Consider the following 15,515-nt stretch of genomic DNA (forward strand, 5'->3'; position numbering starts at 1 on the left):
GTGTTTATTTTCTGAGGCAATTGACTTTCCAAAAAGAAGGCTAAGGCACCAAGAGCTATCAAAATACAATGGTGGGAATCAAGCCCTGGCTTTAAGAACGAAACTCTCCTGTCTGTTGGGAACAAATGGTTCCTGTCGACACAAGTCCCTTGTACAGTGCTATCTTCTGTTCCCTACAGTATCAAAGTTAAGAATATATCTTCTGAGATATCTTGGGCAACTACTCAGGCGTTTTATTTATTTGGGATGCTTGAGCACCCTTAGAACTCTCCTGTCAGAACTTATTCTCTATGTGGGAAAGTTGGGATGGGGAAGATGAGTGTTGAGGACATGGGAGCTGGCACATCCACCCTACTTTTACAGAGTTGACGCCCTCTCACATGTGGCTGTATGCCTCAAAGGAGCTTTAAAGAGCTCCTGATGTGTGTTTAAGTATTCTGATTGCAAAGAGGGCAGGAATTACAGTTTCTTTGGGATAAGGTAGAATTGAAAACACAAATTTAGAGCACATGATTTCACCCAAAGAGTCCTGGGAATTGTAGTTTCCTCCTCAGCGTTACCGTATTGGCCTGAATATAAGCCGCACCCAGACATAAGCCACACCTTTGAAATTGGAGGGGGGGAGAAAAAAATAAAAAAATACCTGAATATAAGCCGCTCCATTCCGCGCTGCTCCTGGCTGCATACTGGGGGGGGGGATCTGTGCTGCGTTGCCAGCGGCCTTTCCCCTTCCCCACTCTCTCCCGGCCTTGGGGGAGAGGGTGGGGACTACACACGGGGTGGGCACCACTTTGCCCCTCTCCTGGCTCTGTTTGCCCCATGCTCCCGACTGCATACTGTAAGGTCGCGAATGTAAGCCGCACTTTAACCTTTCACGTGGAAAAAAAGTGAGGCTTATATTCAGGCCAATACAGTACAATTAGCAGCACCTATGGCCTTGCCCTGCCACTGCTGCCACTCCCGCCACTACCATATCTGCCACTGCCTACGCCACCCATTCTGCTGCCACCACACACCTTGCTGCATCCGGCTCTGGGGAAGACGTGGTGCCACAATCAGTATCAATTCCAGGCAAGATTGCGCTGCTTGGGGGTAATATCTCATGTGATCTCAGGCAAGATCTCACCCTAAGTGGACGTGATCTCTCCCAAAAATCAGTGATGGTGGCAACACTGCTTCTGCACTACTAGCAGAGGGGGCTGGGCAGGCAGGAGGCACAGGGAGTGCTGCCTCAGCAGCTCCTGCCACCTGAGGCAGTGGGCTCATCCTGCCTAATGGCTGAGCGGGCTCTGGCAGCATCCTTAACAAACAACTCTTCACATGATTCTCTGGGATAAGTAAATGCTCATTGGATGTGCTTTAAATGTATGGTGTATCTGCCCAGAGAGTCCACAGCAAATTTGCTGTCTCACATTGGGAGGAGAAAACAACTTGCAGAAATAATGAAGCAACCATCCTAATTTTGCTCTCATTAAAAATCATTATTTATGGTAAGAATTGTTTTAACAATGAGAACATTTATCTCAGCGCTGGTGGTCTTTCCATTTTGCTGGAGGCTTTAATCAGATGCAGGGCAGCCATCTATCAGAGATGCCATGACTCACATATCTTCTAAGAACAAAATATGATTCCCCCCATTCAAAATATAGTTTTATTCAGGGGCAAATTCATGCAGACTTAATTACTGATCAATTGGCTGAAACAACTGGCATACAAACAAGTGGCTGAGATTTCCTAAGAGGAGGAACTCGCCAATTTTAATGTATTCTTGAGTTCTTGTCCTAATTTATGTTCTTCAAACAGGATCAGGTTTGTTTTCTTTTTGTTATTGCTTTCTTAATGTTATTAAAAGCAAAACTGTCTTTTCTTTGTTTAAAGTTTGTGTATATATCAGATTCAGTGTTCTTTTTTTATCCAGATATATTTTCTTTGCCTGTGGAAGGACAGACACAAGCTTTGTTGTACAGACACACACATTTCTGTTCCAGGAAAACATTAAAAAGTATAACACTCCTGGTTATTTTTTTCAGTTCGAAAGGAAATGCGGCCTGTTCCTTCCAAATCTAAAACCTCTTCAACCACAGACACCCCACAGACTGGACCTGGTAAATAACTTTTACATCTGAACATCTTAAATGATCCAGTTTAGGAGATGGAATATGATATGAAAAGCTTTCTTTTAATTTCATTGTTGCAAAGAAGCAGACTCCTTGGAAACAGTGACCTCAAAGTTGTCAAGCTCAACGTATATGTTTATGCAAAATTTCCTCAAATAGCGAATGCTGTTCAGGATAGGGAGTTAGAAAAAAAAAAGTTGGGATATTTCAAATGAAGCTGAAAGGAAAAGTCTGGAAGGTCAATCATTTCAGAAGCTTAGTGGCTATTTCAAAAGCACCATTATGGCTCAGTCAATAGGGTCAGATAAAATCTCTACCACCAGTTAGAATGGGCACAAACAAGTGCCCAAAAATTCCTATGTGGTTAAAGAACATAGTCTTATAAAAGTCATAAAAGGCAAAAAAAACTTCATCTGTGGAATAATGTCATGCCAGAGCCAGTGTGGTGTGGTGGTTAAGAGCGGTAGTCTCGTAATCTGGGGAACCGGGTTCGTGTCTCCGCTCCTCCACATGCAGCTGCTGGGTGACCTTGGGCCAGTCACACTTCTCTGAAGTCTCTCAGCCCCACTTGCCTCACAGAGTGTTTGTTGTGGGGGAGGCAGGGAAAGGAGAATGTTAGCCGCTTTGAGACTCCTTCGGGTAGTGATAAAGCGGGATATCAAATCCAACTCTTCTTCTTCTTCTTCTTCTTCTTCTTCTTCTTCTTCTTCTTCTTCTTCTTCTTCTTCTTCTTCTTCTCTTCTTCTAAATAAGAGGCTGAGGGGAATCTGGCAAAACAAATATGTGACCAATACAGCAAAGTGTTAAATAACAATAACAATTTATTATTTATACCCCACCCATCTGGCTGGGTTTCCCCAGCCACTCTGGGTGGCTTCCAACAAAATATTAAAATACAGTAGTCTAATAAGCATTAAAAGCTTCCCTAAATATATGAAAACAAACTATATATTACAAAAACACATCACAAGTAAGAAACCTTTCAGAGAGCAAGAAGGTAAGGATCATTACAGCAGTAACTGGTGAAGTAGTTTGCTTGTGGGACCTGACAGAGGCCATTGGTTGGCAGTGTGGAGGAAAGAGAGCCTATCTTTGCCAATAATCATTGAGCAATAAAAATGGAAGCGGCAGCAGTTCAGCCAGCACTATGCAAACCTGCTGTTGTTGTTGACTAACTAGCAGCCTTCTGGTGTTGGAATGGGCTGCTGTTGCCAGCCAGTCTGTAACTTCATGCTTGCAAAGTGGTAACCGAATCATCTGCCGCCTTCACTATCACTGCCCTACAATTGCTGTTGTTAAATTTCTATCCTGCCTTTCCTCCAAGAAACCCAAGGTTGCATAAATGTTTCTCTTCCCCATTCTATCCTAACGACAACCCTGTGAGGTACATTAGGCTGAGAGACAGTGACTGGCCCAAAAGTCACCCAGTGAGCTTCAAGGGTCAGTGTGGATTTGAATGCTGGTCTCCCTAGCCAGAAGCTACAGCACACTGACTGTTATCCCCTCTACCCATCTGCAGTGGCAGCAGAAGATTCCCATCAGAGAATCATTTCATTAGACACTGCTGATGGCAACGGCTTTAAATGGGTTCTCAAGGAAGACAGCCAAATAGCAAAGGAAACAAATGGTTTGTCTGCTCAGAAGTACCATTCTGTTCAGTGGGGCTTACACCTGGGTTAGTGAGCATAGCATTGCAGCCTAATTAAGTTATTTGCATCAGTACTCTCCGCAGTGTTGCCTAGGGAAGTGATGGGGCCATATCATGCAATCCAGCCTATTGCCGAATCCTGACTATACTTCGACCCTAATATAAATCAAAGGCATTTCTTCTTCAGCACACCAAAATCTTTTTTATATAAATATGTAGCTTTTTCCTTTCAAACTACAGTTTAAGAAACATAATAAAAGTCTCCGCCGAGAAAATTCTGTTATCGTGCAGCTTACAGATCTTTAGAACGATCTGGGCACACGCACTAATGTAAAACAAATAGTTGTATTAATCTTCTCCAGTTCTCTCATGATTTGTCTCAATTTTTTCCCTAGCAGAAATTATTCCATTCTCTCAAGGTCCTGCCACCACCATCATACCTCATGTTCCTGAAAAGGCAAAGGCAATGCCGGGTAATCCTATTATTTACTCACAGTCATGTTTTTTCTCATAATTCTCTCAGGCAAAGGCATTCCCTGAAGAATCTTGCATCATAGTATTGCAGCTAGTAACTAGCCTCTCTTTCCATTTACTCAACTGCCGTTTGGCACAAAACACACAATAATTTTGAACCTCACATGAAGAAATTATTAAGTCGATGGCATTTCTGCTTATTCTCAATCTTTAAGACATCAAGATTAATTTTGCTTCAACACCATTTCTGTGTGAAAGTTACTCCATTGCTTTCAAAAAAACACGTTATCATGATTTCCCTTGAACAAGAGTACAATTCGCCTTACTTGGATGTGATGTACTTTATAGGAATATTTAGAACAGACTGCAAAACAGCAAATTATGGCACCATGCAAGACTGAGGTTACAATTATAGTGCACCCTTACCTGGAAGTAGGATCCATTGAGCTTATCATATATAGGATTGCAGCCTTGGCCTGGAAATAAGTATCATTGAACTAAATGATACTTCTGATACACAGGATTACACTTTAAAGCTGCAGCCTAAAACAATATATATACATAGGTGACAGGGAGTAGAGAAATCTCACATGCAAACAAACCACTGACATTTTACTACAGCAGTTCCTCTGCCAAGGAACCATTGCTTCTGTTCAATTTCACAAGTAGTGAGTCTTGCCACTACTGTTGCTGTGAAAATGTCAAGTAAAGGTCTGGCTGAGTGCATACACTGTTCTTTCTCCTATGAAGCCTGAGTAGTTTATCATAATGTAAAACCCTACTTCATCAGGTACATGAAGTGAAGAGACATGGTGTTGGGTATGTGTACCTGGTCTGGAGTACAAAGAAGGAAACCATGACTAAATTGATGCTGGTAATTAGGGCATGAAACATAAATACACAGCACCATCAAACTGATCTGTATTCGCTTGTGCGTACAAACATGCTGTGGCACTAAATTAATGGGGCACGTGTATAAATTTTGCTGCAGAGACAAAGCATCGCTATTCTTGCCTGGATTTTTTAAAAGGGACTTGTTGGATCTTACATTTCAGGCAGGCAGGGTAAGCATTGGGAAGGTTTGATATCTCTGTTCTCACAGAGATCTCAGCACAAATGAAAATATCAGGTTAATCATCCTGTGGATGGTTAAGTTTTCTTAATTTTGGTTTTGGTTTTTTGTATTTTTGTTGTTGTTGTTGTCTGCTTCTCTTCTCCCTGCACAGGGAATACTGCTTGAAAGAATATTTGTTATTCAGAAGTTCATCCTCCTCCTCATCATCATCATCATAATCATCACTATTGTCTTCCCTTTTGGTCCTCTTTCCTAGTTGGCTTCTGCATTTTTGCTTTCACATTCTTAGCTTCCTTCAGGCTGAGAGACAAATATGTTCTTGCGGGTTATAATCCAGGTTTGCATTTTCTCTCTCTCTTCTATTTCAGCTTCAACAGTAGAACAGTTCATTCCTAATAAATCAAAACCAACTACCAGGCCAAGAATGCTAGAGACCAAACCTGGTAATTGAGTCACTTTTGTAATTCTATACATTCATATAATTATATTGTTAGCCAAACCTCGCTTTCTGTATTTTCAGAGGAAAAATAGCCAAATTCCTCCTGGTTATTCCTGAGCAGCTATACTCATAAGGGGAAAATACGATACCATGGCCCTTGTTTTCTGTGGAAACTATTATATGGTTGCCAGATTTAGCAAAATATCCCAACCTGAGAAGACAGAAATGTCAGGGGTATTATCATGGATAGTCAGAGCTTTCTTCTTCTTGAAAGGGTATCTTAATTGTTACGTATTTATTTTGTTACTGAAACTAACAATAAAGACATAAATATAAGCGGCAGAACATTTGTAGCGACTGGAAGCAGCTGCAGTGGTGAATTAAAGCCTTTGCTGTTATCAGCATCCTTTTCACCATACCCAGTTAGCTAAGATACTGTTTGGAACACAATATGCAGCTAGTGAGCCATCGCTGCTAATATTGTTGACTTTCTACACTTATTTGTGCTCACACATTCTGAACAATCACACAGCTTGTGTGTGGAATCTATGGGTTGCATTCAGCTCAGCTTTACTCAGAGCCATTGAAATTAACGAGTAGTCATTAGCCATCATTAATTTCAATGAGCCTATTCTGAGTTAGAATTAGTTGAATATACGCCATTTGTGACATTTTGAAGGACACAATCCACAGAGCTCCCTCAGTAAGGGACTGTGTGGATGCAATGGAGCTTTACCATTTCTTATCAGTCCCCAGATCCCACAGCAATAATAATAATAATAATTTATTTTCTATCCCGCCCTCCCCAGCCAAAGCCGGGCTCAGAGCAGCTAACAATAGTAAAATAATACAGCATTCAAAATCAATTTGCTATGTGTAAAGCTGTATGCATTAAAACGTTTGTAGATACTTCAATAATCACCCTTTGTCTTCTCTCTATAACGCTGGAGATCACTGAAGTTAGAAAAGAAATTATATCAAATAACATTTTCCAAGCAATTGTTTCCATTTCAGTGTGCTTTTCATTTTCAACCTTATTCTTGTACAAAACGTACCCTGACTGAATATGATGTTAAATGCATCTTTGCAGTTGTGTGTGCAAATAGCTGGTCTCACTTGGGACTGCAAGGTAGTGGTAACTGTTTGCGCTATATGGGAAGCTGTTCCTATTCTCAATATTGTTTTGATTTGTACATCCTATCTTTTATATTTCCTTTATTTCAGCTTTGTAAAGATGTTCACTTTTTCCTTCCAACAGCAGTACACCGAACAACCCCACAACCACTTATAATCAAACCCACCATATCATCTGAACGACAAAAGTCAACTATGGGTAAAAACTTCCACATTGAAACTAATGCTCTGTTTCTTCCCTCTTCAGCAAAAAGAACAATTTGCGTCATTATTTTGTGTTGTGACATTCCATTGTTTTATTTTCTGCTTCTCCATATATGTTGCTTTAATCTCTCATAGCTACCTTAGAACTGGTTTCCCAGGAGCTGAAAACACCATGTTGACCAGTGGTATAATGGTAAATTTGAAATGCACAAACTCATTGTGACAGCTATGAGTCCATAGTCACACCTCAGGGAAGAGTAAGAAATGCATGAGCTAGGATAATAGGATATTATCTAGGATAATATAGTAGATGGCATCTTGAACATGGCTAGGGAAAGACATATGTTTGCATACGTGGTCAACCCAAGAAATTTACTAGGTGACTTTGGGCCAGTCACTGTCTGTGCCTAGCTATCCCAACAAAGTGATCATATGCCAGGCAATTCCTATTAGAGTTGTACAAAAATAGCCACAGTGAAGGTACATAAATATATTTTTCCCCTCCTCTCATAATAGTAGAACCTGGGGTCATCCATATTGGAATTATCAGAACAGACAAAAACATCACATAGTTACACTGTGCACTTTGCTAGTACAAGATGTAATGATAGCCACCAACTTGGGTGATTTTCAAAAGGGATTGGACAATTCATGGAGGATGCGGCTGTCAAATTATGGCTGCTAGTTGTGATGGCTATGTACTATCTCCAGTATCAGTTGCTGGGGGACACAAGTATGAAGAGTCCCATTACACTCACGTCCTCCTTGTGGGCTTCCCATAGACATCCCATAGGCTGGCCACTGTGAGAACAGGATGCTGAACTAGATGGGCCTTTGGGTTGATTATACAGTGCTCTTCTTATGTTGTCCAACCCCAGAGCTTACACCAATGGCAAATACCACCCCAACAGATGGCATCATCACTCCTGTTGTGAAAAAATGTTCCAGAGCTGTGTTCCCTCATGTTCCTGCTCCATTATGCCACTGCTGTGGACATCCTGTTTTCTGTCTTTCAGACCTGCAATAGTGTTTTCTACAGAGCTTGACCATTCTTCATTATCATTTATTTGTATCACACTTTATATCATCACACTCTTCTAATTTTCAAAGTCTTTTTTTCATCAGCTGTCAGAAACACATGGAATCATTGTTTTTTTTGCTTAATGCTTTTAAGGCATGTACTCTCACTTGAGCTAAACATGGCATGAATCTGAATTCTAAAGACTATAATAACAATCCTACTCCTTTTTTCCAGCTCCAAAAGAAACACGGTTTATTCCTCCTAAACCCAAAACATCTGGCAAACCAGAAGTACCCCAGACAAAACCTGGTAATTGCATTCTTTGTAACATTCAGGGTAGGTAGGATTTTAGCAGACTTCGAAAATGGTGTCATCGTGCTTTTAGACTTAGCACATGTGATATCTTGGAGTATATTAGTCGCTTTTTTCCAATATATTGTGAATTGTTATAGAAATAGACTGAAAGCTGAATTAAAACAACAACAACCCCCCCAAAAATTAGATGTAAATCTGCCACTGGTCTGCTCCTAGAATCCAAAACAGATGGAGATTTCAGTTTTATTATTGTATATGTTGCTTCAGTATCCGTTGCTGTGTTTGTTCTCTGTTCAATAAATAGTAATGTCAGAAAACAGTGGTAAGGAGAGAGCTGGCCTTCCCTCTCTCTGCCTCACTCGTTGGGAAATACTGACAGAGTAGCAAAGGAGCAATTGGATCCCTGTGTTGTCTCCTTCCATGAGAGGAGACAGGCAGAAGGATCCCACATGAGATAACTTAACATAACATGACTTTTTAAAACTTTGCAGGTGGCTAAATCCACATATGAACTTACATAACATCATATTTTTAAAGTTTTAGCAGGATCCCAAGTATTAGTACACGTTTTAACTTCTTTATTAGTTGGAGTGGGTTATTAATTACGTCTTTTTATATTGATTTAGCTTTGGGTTCTTTAAGAAAAACATATTCAGGGTGTGATCCCACTGCCCTCTAGCATGGTGGGGCTTTATGGAGTAGATGTGGTAGGGGGTTGGGGCAGAGGTAGGAGGTTTGCTGGTTGAGGGAGCTGGCGTTTGTCCGCAGACAGTGTTTCCAGGTCATGTGGCTAGCATGACTAAGCAGCTTCTGACGTAACCTATTTGCAGTTTGATGTGCTTTCAAACTGCTAGGTTAGCAGGAGCTGGGACCGAGCAACAGGCGCTCATCCCATCACAGGGATTCAAACTGCCGACCTTCCGATCAGCAAGCCCTAAGCTCAGTGGTTTAGACAACAGTGCCACCCATGGGCAGAGAGACATAGGTAGGCTTAATATAAATAGCTACTCCTTTAGTCTTAGTATCTGCCCTGGAGGCATGTTGTTTTTTAGTCATTTAGTCGTGTCCAACTCTTCGTGACCCCATGGACCAGAGCACGCCAGGCACTTCTGTCTTCCACTGCCTCCCGCAGTTTGGTCAAACTCATAATATTGGTAGCTTCGAGAACACTGTCCAACCATCTCATCCTCTGTCGTCCCCTTCTCCTTGTGCCCTCAAGCTTTCCCAACATTTCCCAGGAGGCATACAATGTACCTATTTAATAAAAATATCAAATGTTACTTTGTAATATGTCTCTCCTGCAAGAAAATAACATATTGTGTCTTACTATTCTAAAACAAAATAAAGAAAGACTCGTGCTTGTTCTCATCTCATGTGTGACTCAGACAAGCTATGCCCTAATCTCAGTTGGCAATCCTATGTTGTTCTCTGTAGCACCAATTGCAACGGACCTGGGGTCAGTTAACCTCCACATTCATGTTTTCGATGGCTCCAAAGATACTTTGGGTAATATTTATTTTATATTTTCTTCCTTGGCTGAAATTATTTCTTTACCTTTCCTACAGGTTTATGCTGGGGTTGGGGCAGGAGGAACAATGTTAACTTGCTTGATTTATGTCTTAAATTGCTTCCAGGCCAGCTTCTTTGCTGTTCCATTTAGAAACAACCACCTCATGCATTAGCCTTGATTGTCATCAAAACACTACCTCATCATTCTGTTTCTCAATCTCAGTCTTTTAATGCTGAATTTTCTCCTGGTCTCAAAATTCCCATCATCTATGAATGCATGACTTTGTAAATGGCTTAAAGGTTTTCTTGCAATCAAGCAGTATAAATATGTTGTTAAATGAATAAAAATAAATAATGCCTCTTTCCAGATTTCCAGCAACGAGCATTTTAATTTCTGCGCTGCTTTGGAAAAGAGTCTACTTTTGTTTGAAATCCATAGCATTCCATTTAAAGAAGACACTGTGTACACTAATTCAGATGTTTTCTTTTTAGCCTCATCCAAGCCCTACAGAGGTGTGACAGCAACTGAAAGTCCACATTTGAAAACTGGTAATCTTGTTTATTTGATGCTGTTTCATTTGAAATAATTCAGTATTTTGAGTGTTTGCTAAGCAGCTCCTGAATGTTAACCATATATTTCCCATTCGTTGTATTATAATAATACAGTGGTACTTTGGGATGCGAACGGGATCCATTCCAGAGCCCTGTTCACATCCCTAAATGGAACGCAAGACACGACGGCGCATCTGCACGTGCCGCGTTTCGCCGCTACCGCGCATGCGTGTGACGTCATTTTGAGCGTCTGCACATGCGCGAGCAGTGAAACCCGGAAGTAACACGCTCCATTACTTCTGGGTTGCCGTGGAGCGCAACTCAAATGCACTCAACCCAAAACACATCCAACTCGAGGTATGACTATACACACATTTTAACCCTCCAAAAACTACTTTTTAAACATTTGATTGTAACAGAGATAACTCTTCCCTCTTCTTCCTCCATCAACATGCTCAACCTTCTAAGAGCAAGCTCACAGGTTAGGAGAGGGGTGGCAACTATTTTTCTACTGAAGGCTGCAATCCCCAAATTTGGGGCCTCAAAGATAATCTGTTAGGGGCTGCATGCTGACAATAAAATAAAAGTGGATAAAGCCATTGCCGACAATAAAAATGAAAACAAACAAACCCTTCAACCATTCTATGGGTTTCAGTTTTGGCTGTGGAACTGTTGTGCCCCCCGCTCAGCTCCCAAAGTGGGGTTTGAATTATTTTACCTATACCTTAGCTGCAACATTATAGTATCAACATTTATGTATCATATAAAATTATAATAAGGACCACTGAATTTATCTTGGTAGGGTGAGTGATGTCTTGAGATAACACCTGAGGTTTTTTTGGTTTTGTTTTTTAAAAAAATCAAATGTCAAATGTTGGAATAATTGCTGAAATTGCTGAAATTGTGGATTTGGTTATATAAATGCTTTGTAAGCTTGCATAATCCTCTAAATCAGGTTTTAGATGATGCCAGACTTTTTTAACATAACAGATTCCTATTTTGCCTTTAGTTGCAGTACCTGGATCATCTCTTGCGCTGCATGTTATCTTTACTGTACTTCATATCCTTAGAAATTAAACTAGTTTTGTTTTCCTTCTAACAGCACCTCATAAAGTATACTTCACTACTGCAAAACCCAAGATGACTGATAAGTCACAGACCAGACCTGGTAATATATTGCTTTTTGAATTTAAAAAAAAGTTAGTCAAATGCTTACAGATCAGTATTGTTACTCATAGCCCAATCTCTAAGCAGTCAGGGATCCCAGCACATACCAGCAATTTTGTTTCCTAAGTTTTGAGGGAATCACATGTTAAAGTTTATTTCCTAAAAAGCTTTTTGCAGCCTTTCCCAAAGAGTAATATTCCAGTTCAGGCTGTTTACTTTCTTAATTGTTGTATTGATAGTATTGCTTCTTTTATTACTTTGACTTGGCTTAGATGCTAATCACTACAAAAGACTGAAGCATTGTTTTGCAATTCTAACATGCATATTCTGAGATAGTCCAGATATTGGGGCTGATCTCATTTACAAAAAGTTCTAGTCCAATTTTTGGAGGGTATCCAATGATAATTAATTCAATATGAAAATACATAATTTAATCCACACATCATTATTGATTTAATATACATTTAATGTATAAAAAATAATAATCTGTTGGCCAGATTCTTCAAGTAAAATGTTCCCTGGAAAGAACTTGTATTTGCAGTTATCTGTATCTGCATTGTTAGTACTTTTTTGAGAAGCAAAGTTGGTGGAGGAACACACATGTATGATCAGTATTTACCTTTCTGATATTTCCTGATAAATTTTATTATTACTTTTTCAGATTTTTACAAAAGCAGGGAAACTAACAGCCATAAAACCATAACCTCAGCTCCCTTCTCTGCCTAGAAATAGTCGGCAGTGGAAATAAATGTATCATTAGCTTCTATTGATTTCACTTTTCTTTGCAATTTCTTTTCAGTTGTTGGTAAAACAACACCAGTCCCTGGCAGAACAAGAACATCTGGAGGCTTGACGTGGGATAAAGTACCAAAAGGTAACAGAGGTTTTCATTATAATGGTTATTATTGTTAAGGTTTAAATATAAATATTGTTTGCGCCCAGGATGAGCAACAAATTATTTATCAGTTGCATATTTAATTTCTTTTGAAAGACATTTAGCACTTCAATTATATGTACACTTAAAGGTAAAGGGACCCCTGACCATTCGGCCCAGTCGTGACCGATTCTGGGGTTGCGGCTCTCATCTCGCTTTATTGGCCGAGGGAGCCGGCGTACAGCTTCCGGGTCATGTGGCCAGCATGACTAAGCCGCTTCTGGCGAACCAGAGCAATGCACAGAAACGCCGTTTAGCTTCCCACCAGAGCGGTACCTACTTATCTACTTGCACTTTGACGTGCTTTTGAACTGCTAGGTTGGCAGGTGCAGGGACCGAACAACGGGAGCTCACCCCATCACAGGGATTCGAACCGGCGACCTTCTGATCGGCAAGCCCTAGGCTCTGTGTTTTAACCCACAGCGCTGCCCGCGTACCTGGGACCAAACTCCACTTAATTCAATGGTATTTACTTCAGAGTAAACATCCTTAGGATTCCATTGTGTTTTGCATATTTCTGTTTGTAGCCCTGTCTAGGCTTTCATATTGAACTGCCTACAAACCAGCTGAAAAGGAAGGTAGAAAGATGATATAATTAATATTTGCATGATATTTATACAGCTAAAAAGATAGTGTATTGGCTGGAATCCTAAACACACATACCTGAGAGAAAGTTTGATTTAAATTATTTTGAAATAATGTGTTTAGGTTATGGAGGCGTAGCAATAATCTCCAAGTGAATCGTTTTGGATTGAACTGGATGATGGAATGTATTGATCTTGATCCCCACTACAGTCCCCTGTGCGCTCCCAAAATCTAGTTGAGTGGAGGACTGTCAGGAGCAGATTCTGAGGGTGTGCAGGGCTGATGATAAGTAGGGAGGGGAGGAAAGAAGAAGTTCTGCTGTGCAAGTGGAAAACTCCATGCACAACATTGGATTCTGCACATTATATGGTGAACTAATAAAGATAATCTGTGTTATGTAGGTCAAGTTTGAGTTTTACGGTTTCTTTCAAACTGTGTTCAGTAAATTATTCCAATCTCTGAAATGTAGTAACTGTTTCTGCTTAACAATTTGGGTAGTGACCTTTATGTAGACTTTTTATGTACTGCTGCCATTCAGTAATAACCCTTGCCAATTCAAAGAGTATTTCACCACAAAACATTTTCCAAACAACAAATCAAAAACGCAATCACATGAGGCTGCTTATATTGGTTGAGGCATCAAAGAATTGGCTCATTCAGAAGCAATGTGGTTATTAAGTGGTAGGCCAAGAGAAGACAAATTCGTAAGTGTAATAGACATGACAATTTTATTTTCATGGACTTTGGAGGAAGTCAGCTATTCAAACACAGCAAGGCCTTAGTCAACTCTTGTAAGGACCATACAGTTTTTGTAAGAAATCTCTAATATTTATAAAGGGTATTAAAATAGTGATAAGCCATGTGTTTGAATTCCCTCCCCCCATATTTCATCTGGACAATGTCTATAAATGAATTAAATATTTCCCATAATCTGGATTTTCATGTGAGGGTTTAACAGTGAAGGCCAAATGTAGAAATTGTTAAAAGTCCTTCACCCACCTCTTGAATTATTAAAATTATGGATTTACAGGAATGAATGTGTAGTATGGTCACTGGATTATTGACCAGACCCACTGACCTTGGGCATTTTACCAGATGTCTGGAGGAAATCCCTTATGTTTCTTTGAACATGTGCAATATGACATATGCATTTTTAATGTTATTTCACAGGTGACAAACTAATAGACCAGGATGCTGCTAGGCTTCTTAGTACAAGCTCTGGTACGGGTTCAAACACATCAGTGCATTCCTCAGTTGCAAGAAAAAAACCAGACCCTGGTAAGTAAATAATCTTCTATTACTATGTCCAGCAACATTTACTGGAAATAATTTCCCATTTGACATTCATTAGCTGAGAAGAGTATCTGGGTCCTAAAGTTGGGGGCATTGGATTATCACCCTTTTTATCCCACTGAAGCCTTCAGGAGGGAATGGGTACAAATCAAAGTACATACAGATTCCTGCTAAATTTTAAACTAGAGACCCAATACTAGAAAATTACATAAACACACTTTGTCCAGTCACTCTATGAAGAGGGCACAGGACAAGGAAATGAAATAAGTTGTAACTATTCCATGGATGAATTAATAAAAAGTCTCTGTCTTCAAAGCCTGAAGTGTCACTGTTATCCTACACATTATACTGTGCATTAAGCATATTTAAATGATGCATTTCCAACAATGTAAAAATGCATTTTGGCTTGGATTTATTTGAGAACTTAAGCAAATGGAGGGCCCTTTTGCTTGTGTAAAAGGCAATCTTGGGTTCCTGGCCATTTTTCTTGCTCCTGCCGCCCAGGTTTCATCAGAGGTTCCTCCAATCCCCAGTAGGGCTGGTGAAGACAATTTGGTTTGTTTAGGATCTTAATGTGAACCTGCCTCCACAGGTTCCAAAATAATATGCAAATCAAAATACTGCAATCCTTTGAATTTTGCACTTTTCTGAAATTTCTGATGTGGTTCTGCAACCAAATAATATGTACAAAAATGAATGAATGTTTATTATTATGGCTAAACAGCCAGCATAGTTGTATAAAAATTGGTATATTGGGGAAAATTGCATAAAAATGGATACACAGTACCGTATTTTTCCGTGTATAAGATGCCCCCATGTATAAGATGACCCCTATTTTTTGAGCCCAAAATTAAAAAATAATTAATTGCAACATTCCTTGTATAAGACAACCTCCAATTTTAAACTTAAAAAAATTGGGGGGAAATATAGTCTTATACACGGAAAAATACAGTATTTCATTAATTTAATTTATTTATTCATTAGATTCACGTACTGCTCTTCATTATAGGATCTCAGGGCTGTTCACAAGATTGAAATACAAGGTGAA

The 15,515-nt window shown here is 39.8% G+C and overlaps 1 protein-coding gene across 36 annotated transcripts in view; it reads left to right on the forward strand.

Moving 5' to 3' along the window:
- The window catches only part of ABI3BP (ABI family member 3 binding protein), a 140,680-nt gene that overhangs the window by 103,052 nt on the left and 22,113 nt on the right, over positions 1-15,515 (forward strand). For 27 of the 36 annotated variants that reach the window (XM_081908358.1, XM_081908326.1, XM_081908359.1 and 24 more), the window contains 10 exons: positions 2,031-2,105; positions 4,161-4,238; positions 5,683-5,757; positions 7,012-7,086; positions 8,347-8,448; positions 9,862-9,933; positions 10,429-10,485; positions 11,591-11,656; positions 12,455-12,529; positions 14,345-14,452. In XM_081908358.1, coding sequence (XP_081764484.1) covers positions 2,031-2,105; positions 4,161-4,238; positions 5,683-5,757; positions 7,012-7,086; positions 8,347-8,448; positions 9,862-9,933; positions 10,429-10,485; positions 11,591-11,656; positions 12,455-12,529; positions 14,345-14,452 — 783 coding nt within the window. The remainder of the gene's footprint in view (positions 1-2,030; positions 2,106-4,160; positions 4,239-5,682; positions 5,758-7,011; positions 7,087-8,346; positions 8,449-9,861; positions 9,934-10,428; positions 10,486-11,590; positions 11,657-12,454; positions 12,530-14,344; positions 14,453-15,515) is intronic. The other 9 variants (XM_081908337.1, XM_081908357.1, XM_081908336.1 and 6 more) reach the window with 9 other exon arrangements.

The sequence above is a fragment of the Podarcis melisellensis genome, assembly GCF_964234715.1.
Source record: "Podarcis melisellensis genome assembly, chromosome: 4".
Taxonomy (NCBI): Eukaryota; Metazoa; Chordata; class Lepidosauria; order Squamata; family Lacertidae; genus Podarcis; species Podarcis melisellensis.